This window comes from Stigmatopora nigra, chromosome 18 (assembly GCF_051989575.1).
Source record: "Stigmatopora nigra isolate UIUO_SnigA chromosome 18, RoL_Snig_1.1, whole genome shotgun sequence".
NCBI classification, from domain to species: Eukaryota; Metazoa; Chordata; class Actinopteri; order Syngnathiformes; family Syngnathidae; genus Stigmatopora; species Stigmatopora nigra.
In genome coordinates, this window is record NC_135525.1 from 10852779 (window position 1) to 10879087 (window position 26309).

General features: G+C 36.0%; 1 protein-coding gene across 1 annotated transcript in view; it reads left to right on the top strand.

Annotated features, from left to right (window-relative positions):
• Positions 1–1280: 1280 nt before the first annotated feature.
• fam20cb (FAM20C golgi associated secretory pathway kinase b) overlaps positions 1281–26309 on the top strand; it is a 44923-nt gene continuing 19894 nt past the window's right edge. The window contains exons 1-5 of the mRNA XM_077738298.1: positions 1281–1387; positions 2604–4069; positions 4832–5007; positions 6883–6961; positions 24982–25074. Coding sequence (XP_077594424.1) covers positions 3582–4069; positions 4832–5007; positions 6883–6961; positions 24982–25074 — 836 coding nt within the window. The 5' untranslated portion in view covers positions 1281–1387; positions 2604–3581. The remainder of the gene's footprint in view (positions 1388–2603; positions 4070–4831; positions 5008–6882; positions 6962–24981; positions 25075–26309) is intronic.

The window sequence follows — 26309 nt, forward strand, 5'->3', positions numbered from 1 at the left end:
TCACCTTTTAATCATTCAGTACAGTACAACATGCATATTTATGTACTTATTCCCTATTTATTTATGTCTAAAATGTCTTTTTCTGTGTCTATTCTCACCCTTGAACCACAGTCACCTTTTAACCATTCAGTACAGTACAACACGCATTTTTATGTACTTATTCCCTATTTTTTATGTCTAAAATGTCTTTTTCTGTGTCTGTATTCTCACCCTTGAACCACAGTCACCTTTTAATCATTCAGTACAGTACAACACGCATATTTATGTACTTATTCCCTATTTATTTATGTCTAAAATGTCTTTTTCTGTGTCTGTATTCTCACCCTCTTGCTACTGTGACAGTGAAATTTCCCAAATACCGGATGAATAATCTAATCTAATCTAATCTTATTTTATCTAATGTTGTAGGATCTTGCTTCCAACAAACAGAAGAGGGAGGAGCTTCATTTCGACAAGTGATAATTTGGTAAGAGTTTATCAAGTAAGTTATTACATTGCCTTTTCTGGATTTTACAAGAAAAGTAAAGAAGAATTTGGCATGAGTGTGAAGTTGTGAATCTGGTTTCCCCGAAGCATCCGCTATGGAACAGTGGCAGATAAATCTTGTGAATTTACAAGCGCTACTGCAGTCAGCTATCTGTTCCGATGCCCTCCACCTCCTCCTGATCTTGTCGCTGTAAAGCCTGGTCGCCTTTAATACTGTTGTCACACCCGCATAATCGCCGTACGCTGTTTGCTCTGTCACTCTTGTACTGTATTGTATCCGTTTTGGTCAAGAAAACAATAGCCAGGGGACAAAATTTGTTTTTAAATGCTGTTTTTTTTTAGTGGTCAGTACGTTATGGCTGTTTTGTTAAGTATTTTTGGGATGTATTGTACTACAGTTGAGAAAATACTACACTACAGTGGTATGTTGTCAGTGTATAGCTTTTTCTTCTGTTTGAAAATAATTAAAATCATTCAATTCTGGATTAAACTAGCCCTAAATTGGGTGGAAATATTCAAAATATATAGTATGTAACTATTGAAGTCTTTCGGGTAAAAGTGACAATGGCGGAGTTAGTGTTCCATAATGCAAAATTTTGAATGGGAAAAATTGCGTTTAAAATGTTTTTTTTTGTGTTTTTTGCACTTTTTTTAGTAGAAATTTTACACAGAAAACTAAAAAAATGGTTATTTATTCTACAATGTGTTTTATTATGAAATGTTTTGTGCAAAATTTGGAAAAATGAATTATATTTTGCAATTAATATCTTTTTTATATTTTTCTATCGCTGTCAGATCTCCCCGTAGACATGGATTGGACACCTGTTGCCCTTAATTGGAAGAATTACACAAGATTCATTAAAAAAAAATTCAAGTTGGCCCTTACATCCTTTAGTTTTTGGTAAGTTTAAAGTCTGCACACCCCTTGCTTATTTTAAATTAAAATCCATTGTGGCGCTGTTTTAAAGCCAAATATGTCCAGTTTTTTGGACGGAAATCCCATTGCCAATGGTAATGAAAATTGAGCTTCATTTTTAATCAATGCTTCCATTCACAATTCTAATGCTGAGCAGTTGAATTGTACAAAGTGTCAGCTTGTCCTCACCCAAAGTAAGAATTGCATCTCTTCGTAGGAATTGGAACAGTTGTCCGTCTGTGTCCAAAAACAATGAACGACCTCGTGACACTCGTTTTGCTCGTAAATTGTAAATAAGACGTCATCACATAGGAACTGTTACATGCTAAATGTCGAGTCAAAGTCACTTAAACTACTTTAATTTAACAAAAACTTGAATTATTATTATTATTTTTTGTATTCATTCATTTTCTGGACTGCTTTATCCTCATTCCGGGGTTGCAGGGGGTGCTGGAGCTTATCCCAGCTGACTTTGGGCCAGAAGTGGGGAACAACAAACTTAATTAGTGGATAGCCAATCACAGGGCACAAGGAAAAAACAACCAATCATGGCTAAGGGCAATTTAGAGTGTCCAATTATCCTGCCATGTATGTTTTGGGGAATGTGGGAAGAAACTGGAGTACCCAGAGAAAACCCACTTAGGAGAACATGCAAATTTTACACAGGTGGACCAATCTGGATTCGAACCCAGGACCCAGAGCTGTGAGGCAGGCATGGTAACCACTCATTCACCGTGTTGTGTCTGCCAAATTATTTTTTTTAGAAAAAAATGGATTTATTTTTAATTTTAATGCACCCTGAGCAAAATTATTAAAAAAAATACAATTTATTTTTTATTTTAATGAACTTTACCCATAATTATTTAAAAAGATACAATTTATTTATTTATTTTAATGGACCCTAAACTAAATTATTAAGAAAAATATAGAAATAAGACAAATGTGAAATGAGCCCAAGAGCCAAAATACGATGAGAAAAAAAGAGCCACATGAGGCTTGAGAGCCATGCATTTGCCATCTGTTCTGCATAACAATCCTAATTATTCAATTCAGTTATGTTAGTGGGAGGATTAATGCAAAAAAAAATGAATGAATGGATAAACAAAACACTTTCAATTCAGCCCTTTTATGTCTCTTTTATTGCCATGGACATAATGCATCATAATTATTTCTACCCTTCCATTTTTTTCCATCCTTTCAGGTATTTTTTAGGACTCCAGCGCTGAAATGTCTTCCATCTTTTGAAGGAAAAAAAAGAGCAAGATGTGAGTCGCTGTGGTGACTGATGAGCCTTCTAATAGCCCTTCCTAATGTTTCATTGATGGACTCACTTGGTGTCTCCGAGGACGAGGATTCATTCCACCAGATGAATTTCACATAGAAAGGAAGAAGAAAAAGAAGAAAAAAAAATATATTCTTTGCTTTTAAACCAAGCAAAATATCGAACAGGGAAAACGACACCCTCCTGTGGCTCAACTTGGAATTGCAGGGAACACAGAGAAGCATTTATCAGTTTCTCTCTGGCTTTTTTTGTCCAATCTGCGCTTAGTGACGCAGGGAGAAAGGCTGGATCTCGTTTCGACTTCACCCTGCCGTATTTATGAACACACCCATCCTTTCCCGATGCTCATTTGACGTAAAGACGTCAGTGCGTGCTTGATTTTCGCGATTCGGACAAGGTGCGCGTATTTGTGGTATTTTTTTTTCTTTATTTTTTTTCCCTCCTCCGAGGGGGGTTGGCCACTTCTTACCTGCACAAACGGAGAGTTTTCGGCTTGGATTTGCAGCTTTTTGCACCACTTACGGACACTTTTCCTTTAGAAAAAGGTGTAGAAAAAAGGAAAAAGACGATCTATGTTTACTGAGTATCGACAATGCGGCTCGAGGGGAGTCGAGCGTCAGTTTGAACCCCCCCGATGAGACCCACATGGACGCTCGTTGACGGTAGAAACAAACAAAAAACATTAAGGAACCATATAAAAACGTTTAAAAAAACGCTTAAACACTGAATCCTCTACTTAAGACAGTAAATGAAGATGGATCTTTGTTTTTTAATGTTTATTTCATTCGACTGGCGTCCGGTTTGATTAACATCATCGGCGATGTAGTCAGTTTATGCATCTGTCTGATTATCATCTGCAGTAAATATTCATATTTGCTTAAACGGGAGACATTGAAGATGATATTACTACGGAAATTCCGGGTTCTTATTCTTATGGTGTTCCTGGTAGCTTGTTCCATGCATATTATGATCGACCTGCTACCCAAATTAGAACGGCGAGGAGGAGGTGGTGTGGGCACCGGGACAGGCACTAATGGTGGATGCTCTTGCCCGAACTCACCCAGTCAGGACCCCCCCGATTGGCCCCGCCAAGGTTGGCCCAATAAACACACCCTCCGAATCCTGCAGGACTTTAGTAATGCCTCATCACGGTCCTTGGAGAGATCCCCATCTCGGTTTTTCAACGTCCCGCCATTAAATGAGAGGCAAAAACCGGTCCAGGATGTGGACCCAGACGAGGAGACGCCGTCCCGTGGATGGAGATTGGTCGCCCTGTATGAGCATCCTTTGTATAAGAGGTCTTGGCCACCGTTGACGGAGGATGACACGCTGTTTAATGTCAATGCTGATATCAGATTTGATCCCAAGACGGCGGAGAGGGAGTGGTAAAGTATATTTTGGTTTACTTTGTTGTTGTGGGTTGATGTTGGGGAAGTGTATTGTGTTAATGGATGTTTTGGGGTCAAGTGCCTTGCTCAAGGGGGCCTAGATGGGAGAATTGAACCGTTGACCCCCGGAAAAACGTGTGTTACAGACTGTACCAAGGCCGCATGCCATTGGTTGGCAGGAATATTTAAAAATTGCAACCAAAAAATGTGCAATCATGCAATTTATGGTTAAATTTTGGGTCGAGTGCCTTGCTCAAGGGCGCCTAGATGGGAGAATTTAACCGTTGACCCCAGATCAACTCTTGCCACCGACTGCGCCAAGGCCGCATGTTATTGGTTGGCAGAAATAGTGATAAATAAAGTGCAAAAAGTTTTTATGGTTCAATTTTGGGTGGAGTGCCTTGCTCAAGGGCAGCTAAATGGTAGAATTGAACCACTGACCCTTCTGGTCTCGGAACAACTCGTGCTACCAACTGTTATTGGTTGACAGAAATCCTGAAAATTAGCGACAAAAAAGTGTAACAATTTTTTATGGTTCAATTTTGGGTCGAGTGCCTTGCTCAAGGGCACCTAGATGGGAGAATTGAACCACCATGTCAATTGCCAGATTTCTATTTATTTATTCATTCTGATTTGCTATTGCCTGGCAACCAATTCCAACTGTTTACTGTCGGTTGGGATAGGCTCCATCACCCCCTGGTGGTCTTAAGTCACCTGTCAGGAAAATAACGGCCATTTTTTCCTCTTTTTTTTGCACAGGAACGCCGAAGGCAACCCAGAGGAATTGAGCCCGGCCGGAGAGCTGACGGCCGACTCGTACCCAAACTGGCTCCGCTTCCATATCGGAATTAATCGTTACGAGCTCTATTCCAGACATAATCCCGTCATTGATGCCTTGCTCAAGGATCTGGTTAACCAGAGAATCACCAGCGTGGGTGAGTTGTGGCGTCTTTGTTGTTAAAATGGGCGGAGCAACATTACACCAAAAAATGACAGTCAATTTAACATTAGGAAGACACTGAAACACCCCCATAACGACAAAATAGACCCGCATTTCAGTATCTGCCAACCACAAAATGCTCTTTAACCTCCAGTCAAATGTCAATCAACAAAAATGGCGCTTTCCAAAAAAGCCAAACGCCATCTTTTTCCCGTTTTTTGGGGGTATTTTCTTCCTCTTTGGCTTACTCCACTTCCCAAATCCCAATTCCTCATTACCTTAGGGTCGCTAAAAACACCTCTGAGAAAAAATTCTCACAATTTACCTGCCATTTTTTTGTCATTACTAGATTCCACCAAGTATTTTCTTCATTCTCAGCTCTAATTTGGGATTTGGCGTTGCGTGATATGCCCCGCCCCCTTTGCTTTCCTACAGGATTGAGGAAGGCACATTCACACACACATACATGCTTTCCACTTAAATATATGGTGACTCAGTAATTATAGAGCTGTGACACAAGCCCGGGGCAAAACAGCAACACAAGCCAAGAGCAGCGTGTTATTATCTCAACTTAAGGATAGCATGCCTTGCCTTTGCGTGTATTATGTATACACGCCAACAAGTACTTTTTTTCGTTAGCGACAGTGGCGGAAAAGACTGCAAAGCTTCTCCTATTGGCTGATTTTTTTAAGTAGTATGAATTTTTTGAAACATTTTTTTAAAGGCTGACCTAAAATATATATTTTTTGGACTGACTTGAGAACCAATCACAAGGTTTTAATTCGATAAGTTGGACAGAAAGAGCCAAAATTGTAAAAAATAAGAGTTAAAGTGTCAGTTTTTATGTCACAAGAGTCATTAAAAAAATTCTCATTTCATTTTTTTAACTGTTTTGTCCTCAGTAAGGTTGCAAGGGGTGCTGGAGCCTGTTTTGGTGGCTAGCCAATCACAGGGGACTGTGAGACAAATGACCAATCATGCTCATATTCATATTTAGGGGTAATTTGGTGTGTCCAATCAGCTTAATTTGCATGTTTTTTGAATGTGGGAGGAAATCGGAGTACCCGGAGAAAACCCCCCAAAAATCTGCCAAATTATTTTTAAAATATAATGTAATATAATTTGTTTTTAATGGGTCAAAACTTCTATTGCTATCAATGACAGCCAATGAGTCATTTTTAAAGACTATTTTGTTGGATATTTTCAGTTTTCTGCCAAAATTTATTTCACTAGTGTAAAAGTTAATATCTATATCATGTATTTTTTGATGACTATTTTGTTCTTTGAATTGAATGCATTTATTGTCATTGTAAAAGTACAGTAATCCCTCAAATATCGCAGATTCACGACATTGTAGATATTGTTTTTCGGGGGGAATTTATTTTATATTTTTTGTATTAATTTTTTTTGGGAAGTTCATAAAAATATGAAAGTTCAACTGGACGCTGGAGGCAGCCATTTTTTTGCACGTGAGCATGCTTTTTTCTGCTTTATGAATGAATAAAAAACATCAGGCAAACCTAATTCAGAGGTATTCTTATCCTACTTAATAGGTTTAGTATGCCTTGTTTAATTTTTTTGCAGCTTAAAGCTTTTTAGCAAACGCTTTGCATGATGATATGCGGCTTAACCGAGTTAAGGCAGTCCAATTCTCCTCACCTGTTTTGGCAAAATCATATAAAAACATGAGTTTCCATTGAAATCCTTCATTGAAACGCCATTAAAGGATAACGAGAAACGTTTCACGACTGTCACTTCAAATTTGGGGATGTTCTAACAAGCTAAATTGAGAAAAATGAAATTATTTGACATGATATGAACAGGTTATTGATTGTTGTTTTTTGTTGTTTTTTTGGTTTTGACACAACAGCGATGAAATCTGGAGGCACACAGCTGAAACTCATCATGACCTTTCAAAACTACGGACAGGCTCTCTTCAAGCCCATGAAGTAGGAAAATTCTATTTTTTTATTGATGTTGATTTGATTTTTTGGTCAAAAAGCGTTTTATAGTCCATGGTCGATGTTTTTGCGCTAGTTTTATGCAGTTATATAGTACTTATTGTTGCCATAGTTTCTTTCAAAGCAGACTAGACTATTAGAGGTTATTATATATTTTTTGCAGAAAACCAAAAATGGGTCAAATTTTTGCAATGACTAAATATTAGGTTTGGTTTTACCATTTAGGTTAAAAAAAGAGTCTATTGACAATAAGTGTGAATGTAAAAGGCCATTTTGTCGCAATGCCAAAAATATTGAATATTACTCTCAAAAAATCCCTTAATTTATTATTTTTTACAGAAAAACGTAAATATTTTTGCCATCACTAATTAGTGTTCAGTCTTACCAGTTAAAAAAAGCCATTAGAACCAAAAAGTGTGAAATGCCATTTTTTAAGCCGATATTTTACACAAAAACAATAACCAAAAAAATCATTAAACACGGCCCAAACAAAAAAGCTTAAATTTAAAATGTTTACCCTAATAAAGACAAACTTTCCCCTAAAGCATCTTCCCAAAAAAAAACAGCATCTCATAATCGCCATTTTTTGATCTATACACTTAATACTCGTTTGCATTCAAACATTTTTATCTCAAAAACCACCATTTTGGATCCATAGCAAGAATTCCATACACTTAATACTTGCTCGCCATCAGACATTTTTGCCCTATTTTGCTGTCATATCAAAAAAAAAGCTCGATTCCGCTTGCTCTCTTTAAGTACGTGTTTCTATAAAAACTCCCAGACGAGGCAGAATTAAGATGATGAACATTTTGGCAAAAAAAAAGTGAGTAGTTTTCTCTCCTTTTTTAAAGAGCTTCCGCCACGATTGGCTCGGATGGACTCGTAAAGTCAATGAAACGGCCGCTGAAAGAAATGATCTCGCAATCTGCCCGTGATGGACAATTTAACAGCTGCTTTTTAGCACTAATACCATATAATAAGTGGACTTATTGGCTTAGCGCCCAGTCGGAGTTGAAAGCCCTCCACTAGCCTGGTAGCTCATAACGCTAATCGTACCGTATTTGCTGGGGTTTCACATTTTTATTTATCGTGGATTAATCGGCGTTCTCGATTAGTTCGTTGGTGCTTTCGTTTTGGGGGAAAATTGAGATGAAGTTCATTTTTTATTTGCGAGAGTTGTTCGGATAACTTATTTTTTGTACTCAAGTTCGAGTCCGGGTATTCTGATGTATTTGTTTATTTATTTTAAGAATCTGTGCATCCATTGGTCATTGATTTATTACAAAATGTAACTTTTTTCCTGATTTGAGTGTTTTTTTTGTTGTTTTTTAGATATTTTATCTTATTCCGATCTTTTTTCATCCGATTACAAACGTCAAAAAAATTTACATAGTAAGAAAAAGATACTTTTTAATGGTATTTTTGTACTGTAGTTTTATTCTGTTGCTTTTTAGCCCGTAGAATTGAAAAAAAACTTTTAAATAGTCAATCTTTTTCACCTGATTGCTATCTTCCAAAAATTACGTGATTTAAAAAAATTGGGGACATCCCTAATTAGTTTTGCCCCAAAATTAATTTGCAAAACTCTCATTGAAACATTTATATTTTTTAACTAGTTCTACAATGTCTTCTGTGTCTTTGTTTGATACTATTTACCTTCTGCAACCAAAAAAAGTCCCAAATATAGGCTAAAATTAAATTCTAATCTAATCTAAACATTCAAGGAGTTAAAACTTCAAAACTTTACACAAAAAAATAAAAACAACAAAAAATACACCCTAAAAACTATTTTTTTCCCAATTCTAGTCTTTAAAAAATCAGTTCCAATAACCTAATCAATCATGGACGTCCTTATTGTTCACATTTCCGCCAAATTGCACTTGTGCAACCCGATGATTAAAATTATTAAGATAAATAAAGCACACACACACATTTTAAAACTTTGAAGAATTCACTTTGTCGCAATTAGACGATAAGGCATCCCGGGAGAAGCCATCTTTGTTCCTAATCCCTGCTCAATTTAAGGGATTTAAACGTCACCCGGCTTTTGTTATGATGATTATAATTTAAATGCGGGTTAATGGCATCCCAAAAAAAGCCTGGTGTTTTGCTAGAAGGATCTTAATCTTGCGTTCCATAGGCTATTTTCAGACCCTTGGAATTACCACTGTGGTCGTGTGGTACTTAAACGGGTGTGGTTCAAAAAATAAATAAAAAATTGAAATCATACTTGACGGGGTTGGGAGATGAGAAAGGTACGAGGTGAGAGGATTCCTCGGGAAAGCGGCGCAGAGTCCAAATCCGGGGATTATTGCTTTGCGGTGCCTGGAATTTGAACCCGAAGAGAAGCCGCAAATGGAAGCCAAAGGCTCCACTCGAGTAGAAGTGCGAAAAAAATGGCTGAGTCAGCTTTATTCGGAGATCAGAGTGGACATAGACGAAACTGCAAGGTGATAAAGATGAAATAATGCAAGACGATGTGGACTATATGGTTATTTATATCAAAATTGAGGAAAGATTAACAGATAGAATGCTAAATATAATTGGTTTTGATGTCTTTGAATGAAATTCAAGAAAAAAATGAACTGTATGTTGCATAAACTGTTTGTTTGGTGGTTGGTTTGTTGGTCCAGGCCAGATTTGAGTGCATTGAGTGGTTGTTGTTTTTGTGACCTGTGTGTTTTTAGTCATGAGCTAAAAATGGTACAAAGTGGAAATAGATGACTTTATATGGTTGAAATTAGGAGTGTTTTTGGTAGAGGTTTTGCTGTCTGGCTGATGAGGTCAGGAATGACTCCACCCCATGACATGGCGTCTGCGTTGTGGTTTTCCCACACAAATGCCAATGTTTAGTAACCCTTCTAATGACATTTTATATTTTGCTAATTTTCCCATGATGTGATCAGACAGTGTTTTTGAGGGCCTCAAACTCTAAAAAACATATTTTGCAGTGTCCAAACATAACCAAGAGTACTTTTCTTGTGTACTATAAGGTTTTTTAACCAGTTGGGTCTCAAATAACCCAGGAATATTTACCTAAAGTACAACCTTTGAACGCTTGAAAGAGCATTTCCGAACTTTTGGAGCTGGCGCAAAAATCGAGCTACTATTTGGTAATGTTCTTATGTAATAGCCATTTATTTGTGGCACTGGTTGCCAGAAGCAAACATGTAAGTTTTTCCTGTATTTTATAAGAAAATGTAATCATTTCAAATTGACCATGCTATATACCAACTTAAGTATGGGAATATTTTTCTTTTAAGTACATTTCTTGACATAACAACTGTTAATTAAGTTTTTTGATATAACTTTTAAATACATTTTTTGATATAATAACTTTTAAATATGGTTTTTGATCTGGTTTTACCAATTTCCGCTCTAATCCGGATTTTCAGTCACCCTTAGTAGACGAAAACTTAATTGTCAACTGTTAATATTTTCTTATATATATATTCACTTTGAGCAAAACTTTTACGTATGCCTTATGTGTTTTTAAAGTTTATTATCGCTTATTTAGCGGAATTGCAATCAATAATAAAGGCACCAATTGAGAAAAATATTATTTTCAATTAAAACACAGATGTTATTTGCATATTTTAAAGCCCCATTAAGAGTTCACATACAACAAAATACTTCAAATCCAAAATTATCGTCTTTGTCAAAACCCTCCAATCCTCTTTTTCGATTTTTCTCAGAATATGAAGACTGATTACCACCATTAAAAAAAAACGAGATAGAAAAATAACTTGCATTATCCTCAAAATTGGACTTGTAAAACTGTCTCGAAGGTTTTTAGATATTTCTTTAACGGCTTTGTGCAGATGTTATTTCAGGAAAAAATGATTGATATATTTACAGCCAGGGGGGGGGGTGGTGTGGGAGCTCACAAAGCCCATTAGACGATGAGTGCGGATGATTGACGAAAGAAGGCGGAGTGACGATCGATGATTGACGTAATGATGGTCTTTAGCTTCTTCCTGCTCCCACTTAATTGTACCACGTGTCAATCAGACGCTAGGCTCGCTCTCATCCGAATCAATGCCAACCTTCTCAATGGTTGGACCTCCCCCCCTTTGGACAGATCCATAATTGGGCCGGATCAGGGATTGTGAGTCATTGTTGTTGGAGGGGGGATGGTTGGTTCGTTGGTTGGGGTCGATAATCTATTGACGAACGTGTAAAGAAGAGCTTGAGGGTGGGAAAAAACGGGAGATTTGGTTTTTGGGGGCTTTTAAGAAGGGTGGAAGCGGTTTTGGATTGGTTGTTTTAGTTTAATTTGTTGTGGATGATAAGTAGTTTGACTTGGAATTTTTTTGGGGTGTACTAGTACATGTATAAGAGATACTGTAGTACTATGTTTGGACATTTTTGGTGAATGCTAATAACGTTTTTGAAGGAAATTAATTCCTGTGAATTTATCCTTAATTGCTATAATATTTTTCGCATTAGTGAATATGATTTAAAAACACAAAAGACAATAGTGGCTTATTGTGTACTATATAATAATGATAATTGTAATTATAATAATATGAATAAAAACGGAATTTTGGTTTTTGGGGCTTTTAAGAAAGATGGAAGCGGTTTTGGATTGGTTGTTTTAGTTGAATTTGTTGTGGATGATAAGTAGTTTGACTTGGAATTTATTTGGGGTGTAGTAGTATGTACATGTATAAGAGAAACTGTAGTACTATGTTTGGACATTTTTGGTGAATGCTAATAACGTTTTTGAAGGAAATGAATTCCTGTGAATTTATCCTTAATTGCTATAATATTTCTCGCATTAGTAGATTTGATTTAAAAACATAAAAAACAATAGTGGCTGATTGTGCACTATATAATAATTATAATTGTGATAATAATAATATGATTAAAAAACAGAATTTTGGTTTTTGGGCTTTTAAGCATGCTGGAAGGGATTTTGGAATCATTTATTTTAGTTTTACTACTTGTATATTAAGTAGTTTGACTTTGAATTTTTTTGTGATGTACCAGTACACGTAAAAGAGATGTTGTAGTACTACATTCGTAAATACTATACCGTTGAATCCTAATGGCGTTTTTGCAGAAACTAAATTCCCATGATTTTATCCTTTATCGCTATAATACTTCTTGCATTAATGAATATGATTTAAAATGTCTTTGTTTTTATCTTCCCTTCAAAATAATGATTGTGTACACTTATGCTAACTAAAAATATTAATTAAACACTCCAAAACGTACCGATAACCCTTGTTTCCACCTCAAAACTTTGCCTAACAATTTGTCGAATGAAAAATTCCATGTTTTTATTCATTTAAAAGCATGTTAAAGAACAAAAAAAAGTAGCTTTTATGGGGGTGAATCATTAGCAAGGAGCTTGTTTGGTCTTGGCGGTGAATAACCGTAATTGTCAGCTTTAATTGGATATCTTAAGGCGCTTTTTTGGGGGTGTTTTAACACATCTAGGCACACCTCTTAGCATCTGGACACTCGGCCTAATTCGACTCTCCCCGAAGTGTCAACAGCATCTGTTCGGCACCACCGCGGACTGGATTGAAGTAGAGCGCTCTATTTGCGTCGGCTTCTTCTTCTTTTTCCCGCGGAAAGAATAAAAGGTTGCGCAGACAAAACAAGTGATGCAACCGGCTTTCAGATGAGGACATTTTCAAAGGCCACCCACGAAACCAGTCTCGACTTGAATGGCCGTCTTACATCACAAATCGCATGAGGGCATGCCCACGTTATTTTCTGGCTACATTTTGGTTCTTTGAGAGAGTCCCTGATGCCTCAAACTTGAAGTTTTCGCTAAAAAAATGAACCCAGACCACATTTTCCGGAGTATAAGTCGCACTTTTTTCGTAGTTTGGCCGTGGTTAATAGCTAAGTGCAACTTTAGTCTATTAAGTTGTTTTTTTGGCTATAGTTTTCAGAAAAAAACATTATTTTCTGGAGTATAAGTCGCACTTTTTTCATAGTTTGGTCGTGAAAAATAGCCAAATTCAACTTTAGTCTATTAAGTCGTTTTTTTCGGCTATAGTTTTCAGAAAAAAACTGTTTTTTCTTGAGTATAACTCGAACTTTTTTCATAGTTTGGCCGTGAAAAATAGCCAAATTCTACTTTATTTAGTCTATTATGTTGTTTTTTTGTAGACTATACTTTTGAGAAAAAATCACTACATAGACTGTTGTTAATATTGTTAGTTTAATGTATCTTTGTTCTTGTTTTTTTTTATTAAATAGAATAAAGTCCGCCTGAAAATATGACCATCCATAAAATGCCACATAGATCGATCCTTTCTTATTACTATTGATTTTTCTCAGAAAACAAGTTTTTGTGCATCCAGTAAACATGGTAACGAATAAAAATGTCACATCGTATAAATAAATATATCTCAATACTTTGTATCCCAGTAGGTTATACATATACGTTTCCACTAACAATTGCCATTTATGTTCAATTTATTTAATAAAACAGTCGTACATATTAATCACCCAAAAATATTTACATTAACAAACGTATAGAATACTCATTTATTTAACTAATTGGCTGGGTTTGACGTTAATACCTGTTCAATCCGGTTTAACTGCGGAACCAACAAGTCACTACCAAAAATATTCTACTACAATCGTATCTATGGCTCCTATTGGACGGCATTATCGTCCAATTAGATGCGAGGGTCATAATAATCGACTGTTTACTCGTTTTCAGAAAACTTTACCCAAAAATTACCATTGTTATACTTTGCTTTTGCTACTTTATCATTCATTTTTTTGCATTTTAACTAGTACGGCTATAAAACACCATCTAAAAATGTCCAAATTACAAAAAAACGCAGTTTATAGTCTTCCTATAGAATAACCCTGCGGTTTGTCTGCTTATTAATGTCATCGGATAAAGAAAAGATCAAGAAAAGACCATATGTTGAGGCTCACCAAAGGATTATGATTTGTTGTTGGCAAAAAAAAATGGAAAAAGTCACTTTAGCATTGTTCGGCCTGCGGTGGAAAAAAAGCGAAAAAGCCGCTTGGCAAAATGGCGAGGATTAAGCAGGCGGCAAGTTGGGGCATTCTCTTTTTTTAATGTTTTTCTCCCCGCGATGTGATGTCGGTTAACTCGGCGTGCGGGATCATATTTGTCCGCTTATACAAATATGAGCTTTGGAGTCGAAATGTGAAAGAATACACAAAAAAATAGGCAAGAGTTGAGGGCATTCACCTTTGAGTTGATGACCGTTCGATAGATAAACTGCGATCATTGGTCAGTCAGTATAGATTTGTGTGATTTGTTTGTTTTCTTCCTAAGACTCAGACGTTCAGAGGTCGCAGGATGTCGTAGAAATAAAGTTATTCTAGTGGTAAACTGGAATGATGGAGTTTTTGATAGGGATACACATACACACATATATACATATACACATAGATATACACATACATATACACATACGTATACACATGTATACACATGTATACACATGTATACACATGTATACACATGTATACACATGTATACACATGTATACACATGTATACACATGTATACACATGTATACACACATATACACACATATACACATACACACATACATACACATAAATACACACATACATACAACATATATACAACATATATACACATATACACATATATACACATATACACACATATACACACATCCATACATACACACACATACACACATATACACACATATACACATGTATACACACATATACACACATATACACACATATACACATATATACACATATATACACATATATACACATATACCACATATCTACACTTATATACCACATATATACACTTATATACCACATATATACTCTTATATACACTTGTAGACCCGTGTATACACTTGTATACATGTGTATACACTTGTATACACGTGTATACACTTGTATACACGTGTATACACTTGTATACACGTGTATACACTTGTATACACGTGTATACACTTGTATACACGTGTATACACTTGTATACACGTGTATACACTTGTATACACGTGTATACACTTGTATACACGTGTATACACTTGTATACACGTGTATACACTTGTATACACGTGTATACACATTTATATACATGTATACACATACATACACATGTATATACATGTGTACCTATACATACACATGTATACACTTGTATACACTTGTATACACTTGTATACACTTGTATACACTTGTATACACTTGTATACACTTGTATACACTTGTATACACTTGTATACACTTGTATACACTTGCATACACTTGTATACACTTGTATACACTTGTATACACATACACATACACAACATATACATTAAACTACAAGATTTTACCAATCCAAATTCAAGTTAATTTTCTAGAAGTCAGCAAAAACATCAAGTCATATTAAGCAGTTTTTTCCCCTCCTTTTTCACCCTTTGCCTCCATAGCGTAATGAACTATTCATACCAGAACAGAAGGCACAAAGATGAAACTACTCCCAAAAAATCTGCACCCTTTTTACCTTCATCCCAATTTGAGCTTTCCCCGCGCCGGCATGGACTACTTTGCGGAAATAAACATATGAGACTCCCTGGTTATTAACAGAAAGCTTCTTTTGACGCTAATGACGCACTATTAACAAATCCATTTACCATCATCGTCATCTTGATTTTTTTTTTTTGCTCCCTTTCATGTCCAAATCCGGAGGAAATTAGGAGAATCCATTAGCTATGATCCCCGTCGTGTACTCTCTCGGTGGAAGCGTAACCGTGCCCCGGGGGCCTTTACGGCGAGGACACAGGAAATGGCCGAAGGGGCATTAATGGCGCCCGCCTTTGATTACTCTCCTGTCACTAATGTAGCTAACATCAAAGACCAAAAAAGAGAAGAAGAGTAGCGTCTCGAAAGAATACTCAAAACATCTACCAGGCATTTCTACCTGATACAGTTCAAAAGTCAGGCCCGTTATTTTTGACAAAACTTTTTAGTATTTTTTTTTTTAAATAGTAACTCATTGGCTGATGGCAAGATTATTTAATTAAAACTTGGTCAGACCAGCCTGTTACTTTTTAACAAAACCCTGTTATATATTTTTTAATCAAAATCTGGGCTTGGTGATTTTTAAAATGTATTTTTTAAGTATTGAGTTAATGACACTGAAGGAGTTCATAAAAAATATTATGTAGTACCAAAAATAGTGAAGTAGAATCACCCCCAATAATACATCTTTTTGCGCCTATACAGAACTACAAGTACAATTATCATAGTGTATATTTATTAAGTATTACAACTATACAAGTGTCAAAAGGACTAATATCTAAATATAATGTATATATTTATAAATGTAACTGCTATACTGTACTTAGGGTCAAAATAGTTCGTCTCAGCTTGATTTTAATAGAACAAAAAACTGGTAAATGGGAGTTTTAGTCTAATTCCTTTGTCTTTTTGTGGCTATTAGCTTATATCGGCCTCATATTTAGTCAAAAAAATCGAATGGGAGTGGCGCCTAGTCAAGTTTGTCAGGATTGGAAACTAAAAAGTCTTCTAATTTAGCTTAATTTTTGGCAATAAATGAGACTAACTGAAAAAATGCATAAAAATAGCCTTTTTGTCATCATGTTGTATCAAAAAATAGAATATTTTGACTATTATCCATTTGAAAACTGTATTAGTAAAACCATCCATACTTTATCAGTCGTATTTCAATGAAAAAAAACATCGTCTTATATTCGGGGAAGCCGTTATAATTGTGATACTTTGATACTAAGTACTACTTTATTATAGTCATTCTATATATAGACATTTAGGTGCAATCACATTTGTTTACAGAGTAGCTTCAGTTTTTTTTAAATGTAAATGAACCAATCTAGTGCACTTTATATACGAATAAAAAAATCAGATGGGAGTGGCTTCTAGTCAGGTGGGTCATTTTTTTTTACCGGATAACTCGAATAGTATCCAAGGACGTCATATTTAGACATCCTGCAGTTGCTCTTAATATGCTTTTTCGTGGTCGACGTACATCAGAAGGTTGGCGCATCTCGCTAGGAAATAATGTTAAGTGACCCGCTAAAGGTCCAGCGAGATGATGCATGTGCACTGTCAATAGCGAGCCGCGCTGGCAACCCTCTCGCCGCCGTACTCCAACGCCGCGGGCTACGGGCATCAACTCAAAGAAAGATGGGCCGTGACAGAGCGGCGGCGGCTGCTCTGGATTTAGTTACACTGGCGGCACTCGTAAGCATCTCTCTCGTGTGTGGAAACGGAAATTGCTCGGAGGTAGATGGAATTCTAGAACGCTTGAGAGGTTCTAGGTGGCGTTATTGTTTTCCTTGTTTTAGTAAATTGGGTTTGGGATTGGTAAAGAATCGTTGTTGTGGATGGTTGACGTTATTTTCGGTTTTAGCGGTGTATCTTGTGCACTGATTATTGGATGTTTTTCTGTCGGTGTTTAGACTTTATCGTAATTAGGAATAATGTATCAAATATTTTGTGATTGTTACAAGTGGTTTTTGTCACAATTTAATTGTTTTTAGATATTTAAAGTGTTATGAGGGAAGGGGTGGTGTTTTACAATCATTTTAAGAGGTAGAGTTGATATTTTCAGTATTTCAAATTAGTCGATATTATAAGAAAACTAAACATTGGTGCTGATGAATAGTATCCATTTGTGAGAATAATGACGGAGTCAGTTTTTCTATGTGATATTGACTGTAACTAGTTTTAATTTCACACTCGTGTGGGTTTGTTGTAATTATGAGAGAGTATTGATAGACTCGTTGCTCGGACGTTTGGTCGCCGGTCAAATGGTAACATGGTAAGTTTACTGTTAAAACCAGCTCTCAAAATTATATTCATGAGACAGAATGTAATATCTAAGAGAGATAGTTTAATATCTAAGTACTGTTTATATCTAAGTACTCTTTAATATCCAAGTACAGGTTAATATCCAAGGACAGGTTAATATCCAAGTACTGCTTAATATCTAAGTACTGTTGATGCCTCAAAATTATATTGATGAGAGTTTAATATCTAATAGAGAGAGTTTAATATCACAGTACTTTTTAATATCAAAGTACTGTTGAAAACAGTAGATAGTTAGATATTAAACTTTCTCATGAATAAAATTTTTAGAGCTGGTTTCCAACAGTACTTAGATATGAAACAGTACTTAGATATGAAACAGTACTTAGATATGAAACAGTACTTGGATATTAAACAGTACTTGGATATTAAACATTACTTGGATATTAAACAGTACTTGGATAGTAAACAGTACTTCGATATTAAACAGTACTTGCACGGAGACTCCGGTGTAGTCATGGATTTAGTTTAGTAGCAGTGTTGAAAACCCTGTTTGTTGCTTTCTCAGTTTTGTCATCAAAATCGACAAATTTACCTTTTTGGTACAAACTAGTTTTTTGTGGTGGAGGAATCGATTCAAAGTAGAACACACAGAGCCACGATAACTGTGGAAAGGCCATAACAATCGGTCTTAGCCAAGCATGTCCTGTAATCATCCTGTAAAAATGGCCACTGTGAACAGAGGCTATTTTTATAAACCGACTCTGGGGACCCTTTCAATATGCAGCAATTAGCGGCTGGGATAAATGAACGTAATGGCCATGATGGGCTGCTTTTTCATTGTTTGTCCAAACCCAGCTGCAAGTCTGACGTAGTCAACGGCTTCTTATGTACGAAAGGGCTGTTTTTGACTGAAAAATTAAACACCTTGCTAAGGAACGGTCAGTATTTGTCAAGGTTTATCGGAGAAAAGTCAAGCAATCGGTTGCTCAGCTTTAGAATCAAACGGTTTCATTTTATTATGCTTTTTTTTAGTAGTGTTTTGGTAGCGCATGTTTTTGAGGGTTTTGACAGTCCGGGAAACTTTGATCATCTCCCAGCCTTCATTTTTTTATCTGTACTTCTTGATCGATTTTGGGCGATTAAAAATTGAAGGATTGGTATTTTTTTGCAAGTAATCATTTCGGAAAAGTTTTTTTACTTGTACTCGATCTTATGAATTTATGAATGATTCTTGTGTTTGTGTACTATAATTTTCTCGTATCTCAAGGTAAATATTTGCTCAAAAAATTGTCTCGCACGATAAAAATGTTATCTATTTATTCTATGTATGTAAAAATAGAGAAGAAAGAAACAGGCTGAAGATGGCAAGTGGCGCTAATGCGCAGAAATGGAGACGTGAGCTGTCACTATATCTTTATCAGATTATGTCTCGATGATGGCTTCATCTTTAAGGCCCGTTATCTGCGGCGGGTATTTACAGGATGGCATGACCGAGAGCTCCTGATGCGTCGCCGCCGCCGCCGCCGTGTGGGTTTACACACACACGCCTCCCCGTCAGGGATTAATGCACACAATGACAATACAAATCCATTTAGACGGAGATAAATGATGTACGCTGTAATGCTGTCCCTCGTCTAAAAAAGCCTCTCATTAACAATCGACTTGAGCATCCTTCTTGCAAAGTCCCTTCCCGCCTTCTCCTCCATCCTTTTACGGCGTCTCACCACACGCCGAGTGCTACCATCGCTGAACATTATTTTGCCAAAACGTCAAATACGCCACTCTGAAAAATGTCAGTTTTTCGTTAAGTACAAAAAAGTATTGTACAAACTTTAATTTTGTCGTATTATGATTTTTTTTGTTCTTCTAATAGTGCTTAAATCACAGAGTTTTATGCCAAAAGTAGTTTTTTTGTGGATATTCTGCCAAATTTAACTGTTAGCTTCAAATCCACATCATAAAAAAATTTACATTTTACCCATTTTACTTATAATATCACTTTAATCGCTTAATTTCATGACTAAATTAGTTTTATGTTGATAATTTGCCTGATTCTGTTTTGTAAAAATAGCCCACAATTCAATTTTTTGCCTGAAAATCCAACTCAACAATTTTCTCTCCATCACCAAAATTCATGAAGGGGCGTGGCCTATCTACTCAAACTCCCATCGTCCTTCTAGCCTTCATCATTACATTGATTTTTGTATGAGAAACCATCACTCGACGACCAAAAAAAACCTAAAACGCTGCAAAACCGAAGTGCTTTTCAGAGTTACTTTGATTCACGGCTGTTCTTTTTGAGACACTTTGTCCTCCTTTGAAGTGGCGGAATAATAAAGTCTCATTTTTGCTTGTGTTCGGAGGGTGTTTAGTGCAGGATGTCTGCATTTATGCATGCGTTTCGGCCCCTTGGGAGACAGAGGCTAAACTTAAACAGGATGTAGTCTCTTTTCAAAGACGCTACTGCATAATTCATTATATTGATATTGTTTATTCCTTCTAACGGTGACGTTTGAGATGCCAGATTTTTTGTAGTTTGTGGAATACAAAGCTACAGCAGAGAGAATTGAGGAAATAATGGAGCCCATTATCTGCTTTCATGGTATCTAAGCAATATTATACCCATGTCAAACCACTTTTTTGTAGTAGTATTCACACCAGGAAACTTTATAATTGGCTTTATTTAGTTTTGGATTAAAGTGGATATTTTTTGGTTTGATGTAGTTTACTTGCATATTGGCATTATGGTCTTGGGACTTGAGTAAAAAAGGGTAAATGTTGAATTTAATTTAAACGTGCTCGTAACATAACATGAATACATTTAAATTAAGTTGGATTATGATGCAGATTCACTCAAAAATGAGTTTTAATCTAAATTTACACTCAAGTTAATTCTATTTTTTTACATTTTGAAACCTTTCTTGGGCATTTTTTAAGAATAAAAGCCTTACTATACTATGTCATTTTTTTAAGACTAACCGAAGAAAAAAAAACACTGAAAAAAAATTAACGCCCCGCCCAGTGTTCATAGAGACATTACACAAGGGAGTTTCAACCAGAAAGACAGTAGCCATGATGTTCTTTATGAGCAGTCTCTTGTGTCCTCTGTATACTCTTATATCAAACTTTTACTCTTATCTCAAGATAAATATTTGCTCAAAATTGTACTCGTACCTCAAATCCCTCATATGTCAAGGTACCACTATACTAGGTACAAAAGTAAGTCCAAACCATACAGGGCAGGTGTAAATATATATCTTTTTTTGTAAAAGACTTTCTTCAATAGCAGTTCTACTGAATTCAAAGTATTTTCATACCAAAGTGCTAAAATGTCCATGTCGTTCGGACTCAACTGCGACATTAGACTGCCTCTTGAATTTTCTGTGAGTGAGTGAGTGCTTTGCTTTCTGCAAGGAAACAGCTGTCTCTCTGTATAGCGGCCTCTGGACCTGAAGGGCTAATAGAGTAAGGAGTGGGAGGTTGAGGATGAGGATGAGGAGGAGGAGAGGGAGGAAGAGTAGAGCAGAGTAGCATAGTGCCCGGGGAGCTATGACAGCCTGACACTGAAAATCTGACAAACATACTCACCTGGATGGCACTGTCAAGGTTATTTCCACAACCCGAAGCGGTAGTATTGTGCTCCAGGAAGGATTCTATCCATGATTTGTGGGCTTGTCTTGTATTAATACACTATTGCCAAAGAGCAGGAAATTCTTAACATCCCCGTTCAAGCATTTTCTCGCTTAGGTAAAGGAGCTTTTTTATTTTTAGGAGTGTTAAATCCCACAGGGTAGTACTGAAATGCAGCAAAATACACGGTCGTGGTATTCAATTCGAGTTGTTCCATATTTTAATGTGGTATATTTTTTGATTATGCAAAAAATAGGGTAATAATGGCAACAAAATTAGATTAGATATGTTTATATATGTATACATGTGTTTATATGTGTATATATGTGTATATATATGTCTATATGTGTATTTATGTGTATTTATGTGTATTTATGTGTATTTATGTATATTTGTGTATGTATGTGTATATTTGTGTGTGTATATTGTGTATGTGTATATTTGTGTATGTATGTGTATATTTGTGTGTGTGTGTATATTTGTGTATTTATGTGTATATTTGTGTATGTATGTGTATATTTGTGTATGTATGTGTATATTTGTGTATGTATGTGTATATTTGTGTATGTATGTGTATATTTGTGTAAGTATGTGTATATATGTGTATATTTCTGTATGTATATGTATATTTGTGTATGTATATGTATATTTGTGTATGTATATGTATATTTGTGTATGTATATGTATATATGTGTATATATGTATGTATATGTATATATATACGTATATACATCATTAATTAAAAAAAATCTTGTTTTGGAAAAAAAATAGATTTTAAATGGCCTCCATCCGATGTTTATTTTCTTTAATAATGTAAATTTTAAAATCTACGTTAAATCTTGAAGACCATTTTGAAATGCCCTTTAACCACACATTTCAGTCCATTTTATTTTCTTTTTTAAAAAACTGGCTAATCCCAAAAACCAAACCAAATGGTATTGTATTCTACCTTTTCTTGGTCTCCCCTTGGCAGCCATGACACATTACCTTTCTCCCACTGTCAAACATCCTTTCCATCATTCCACCTTTTCTCTCCCGGTTCTTTTTTTTTTTTGCTTCCTCCCCCGCTCGCATAATCCAAATGTCATGTGGACCATATGCAGAGCACTTACTCAAAAACACAATAGCCCGTCGCCACGCCTTCCCATTTGGGCACCGAGTCCGCAACGCAAGACATTAAATTACGGCGCTAAATAGCCGCTCGTACGAAGGGACGCCGAGGCCAATCCCGTCTTTTGGCGGCGGGTGAGAGGCGTTTTAGTCACTTTATCAAATGTCATTGCTTAAAAGGTCAGCCGGCACACCGGCGCGGCTGGAGATAAAACAACGCTCCGCCTCCTCATCGCCGCGTTGACGATGCGCCGTTATCTTCGCACCCCCCCCAATGCATTTATAAAGCTAACCTATCCGTGTGTGTATGTGTGAGTTTCAAAATCGAGTTTTGGACTTGGATCGTGTTTTTGTTTTGTTGCCGCTGTTGTTTTTCTACTTTTTTATGACGATTTTATTGATCATGTGTACATTATAGATACATGTACACCTATGTGTATGTATATATATTTATATGTATGTATATATGTATACATGTACATCTATGTGAATGTATGTGTGTGTATATTCATATGTATATGTATGTTAATGTATATGTATGTTAATGTATATGTATGTATATGTATGTTAATTTAAATGTATGTATATGTATGTTAGTGTATGTGTATGTATATGTATGTTAATGTATATGTATGTCAATGTATATGTATGTTTATATGTATACATGTACATCTATGTATATGTATATGTATATGTATATGTATATGTATATGTATATGTATATGTATACTTATATGTATATGTATACTTATATGTATATGTATATGTATATGTATATGTATATTACTATAAAAAAACTGCATCAATCCCACATAATTATGCAGCTCTACCTAGTATTAGTACACAGAAAAACCTGACATTATCGATTCTTGTGCCAACATTATTGGACATAGTGCTAAAAAAATATGTATTAAAAAAATCTCATGTTCTCTCCTTCCTGCTGTTGCGAGATCCGTAATATCAGTACTGAACTCTTGTGTAGTTTTTCTCCTGCTGTGCTTTCATTCACCTTTAGATTTTCACACTGCGGCGTGTTTGCTGTTTGACCCCAACACACACACACACACACACACACTTTACACACACCCCCTTCCATTGGTTAATGTGAGGCGCCTTGAACCTCGCAAGCACAGCCAAGAAAGTGTCTGTCATACCAGTGTAAACTATGTGTTTACAGTTGACCCGCGGGGGTGATTCAGGGCATGTTAGGTGACCACTGTGTCTCACCTGCTGTCATTGATGCTGTTGAGGTATAGCGGCAAATGTGACGGAAAATAGGGCATTTTTTGTGCCTGTTAAAATTGCTTTGGAAGGGAAAAATGCTCATTGCATAATTTCTTACTGTTCTACTTTGTGATGTCATGATCCGATTTAAGTATTGTATACTTGTTTTTTCTTGGTAGTGTTGGATAAGATTATTTTTGTATTTAAGAGTCAATTGCATTTTAGTCAAATGGAATTAGTTAATGTTAAAGTGCCACTATTTTATAGCAAAACGGTCCTGAGAAGATGTAACTTTCCTTTCCATTTTCCCTGGCCTCGTCACAAACCGAGTACGCAAACATCTTCGGAGCCCAGACTTTACTATGCGGTCATGAATTTATGTATGTTTTTTTTCTCCGCCCTCATCATAACATCGGACAAGAACATAGACTCGGTTGTTTGAGGAATTATTTTTTGTTGCCTCTGGCCGTATTTTCAGAATTTTTAACAGTACTTGGATATTAAACAGGACTTAGATATTACACAGGACTTAGATATTTAACAATACTTAGATATTAAACAGTATAGAGATATTAAACAGTACTTGGATATTAAACCGTACTTGGATATTAAACAGTACTTGGATATTAAACAGTACTTGGATATTAAACAGTACTTGGATATTAAACAGTACTTATATATTAAACAGTACTTAGATATTAAACAGTACTTAGATATTAAACTCTCTCTCTTAGATACTAAACAGTCATTGGATATTATGGGGGTGTTTAATGACTGTCAGATGTCTTCCTACTGTCATCCTCGTCCAGAAAACAGAAGACGAAAAGACAGAAGCTGTCAGCCAAACGATTGTTCATTCTGGGAAAAAACGTTGCTCAATAAAAAAAAAAAGAGAAAAAAAAAATCACGGCAAATGAAGGGAAAAATAGTTGAAATAGTCGTGTTGAAATCTTCCACATTTTGCTCCAATCTGGCTTCGCTTCCATCACTGCTGCCTTTTTATTTTTAAGTCTTAAAGAGGCTCTTTAGCTTCTTGGAAGAGCTTTTAAAGCGCAATGTGTGCAGGAAGCATTTTTTTTTTTTTTTTTTTTGATGGTAGGATCAGAGTCGGCTGCAAGTAAATACGCAGCGGGAGAAGAAATGCACGCTTAGCGAGGAAGACGCCGTCCTTGGAATGTCCTTGTGTCCTTAGCGCTGATTTTGTCGATGCAGGCTGGTACTTTTTGCTCATGCCGACATCTTTTGTGTTCCCTCAGACAGACTCGAGATCAGGAGACCCCGCCGGACTTCTTCTATTTCTCTGACTTTGAGAGGCACAATGCGGAGATTGCTGCGTTTCACCTGGACAGGTAAGACCATCTTTTTTGCCTGTAAAACCTTGGCATTGTGGGAAATGTAGTTGGGTTAGCATCACTTGTTTTGTGGTCTTTGTTTTTCGTGTTTTAGCGTGTTAGCTTAGTTGTTTCGTCCGATATTTTTCACCTGGACAGGTAAAACCACCTTTTTGGCTGTTACTCCTGGGCATTATGGGTAATGTAGTTGGGTTAGCATCACTTCTTTGTGTTCTCTTTTTTTAACGTATTTTAGCGTGTTAGTTTAGCCGTTTTGTCCAATGATTGTCCGATATTTTTCACCTGGACAGGTAAGAAGACCACCTTTTTGCTTGTAACTTCTGGGCATTATGGGTAATGTAGTTTGGTTAGCATCACTTTGTTGTTTTTTTTTCGTATTTGCGTGTTAGCTTAGCCGTTTTGGCCAATGATTGTCCGATATTTGTAGTCGTATTTTTTGTGTTAGCGCCCCTTGTTAGGATAAGTGGTACAAATAGTACATATATGAATATTTGGTTCCTATAAAATTATTTGAAAAAAATCGGCAACATTATGCGTATTCAACGATTAAAATTAGACGAAATATTTTGAAGCACAGATGGCGAACGAAAAACAACAACATCACTTTTGACAGTGAAACGATGTTATAATTAATTTATGCAATTCAACCAGCGACGTGAAACAGCTGAAAACATTTTTTTTACATGAGCGTCCTCCTCTTTACGTAAAATAATGAAATAATGGGTCATAAGCTTAAGGCAAAGGTGCCCTTCACCTCAAGGGTTCTACGTTTTTTTTCCATTTTTTTTTCTCCGCTAGGTGCTTAATGAGCTGACATAAGGACGCACTGATTAGTAATCAGAGAACGAGTCAAATCAGCAGGACATGAGGACATTTTGTCCTTTGAAAGAGAGGACATTTGACCTGACCTTCATTTTTTTGCGCAATAAAAGCGGAAACGTCAGTTTGGCTTTCACCTATTTTGGTAAATATCGTTTTTTTAGCGGAAGTAGAATGAAAATCTAATGCACTAAGTGTCAAAGTGGCGGCCCGGGGGCCAAATATGGTCCGGGAAAGTAAGTCATGAGTCCCAACTTTCTGTTTTAGAAATTAAAATGAAGAGTATAGATGTATATTAAATTTCCTGATTTTCCCCCTTTTAAAATCAATAATTGACGTTTTTTAATCCATTTTTTGCTGTTTTTTTAGTTCAAAAATCATTTGGTAAAATCTAAAAATATATTTTAAAAAAA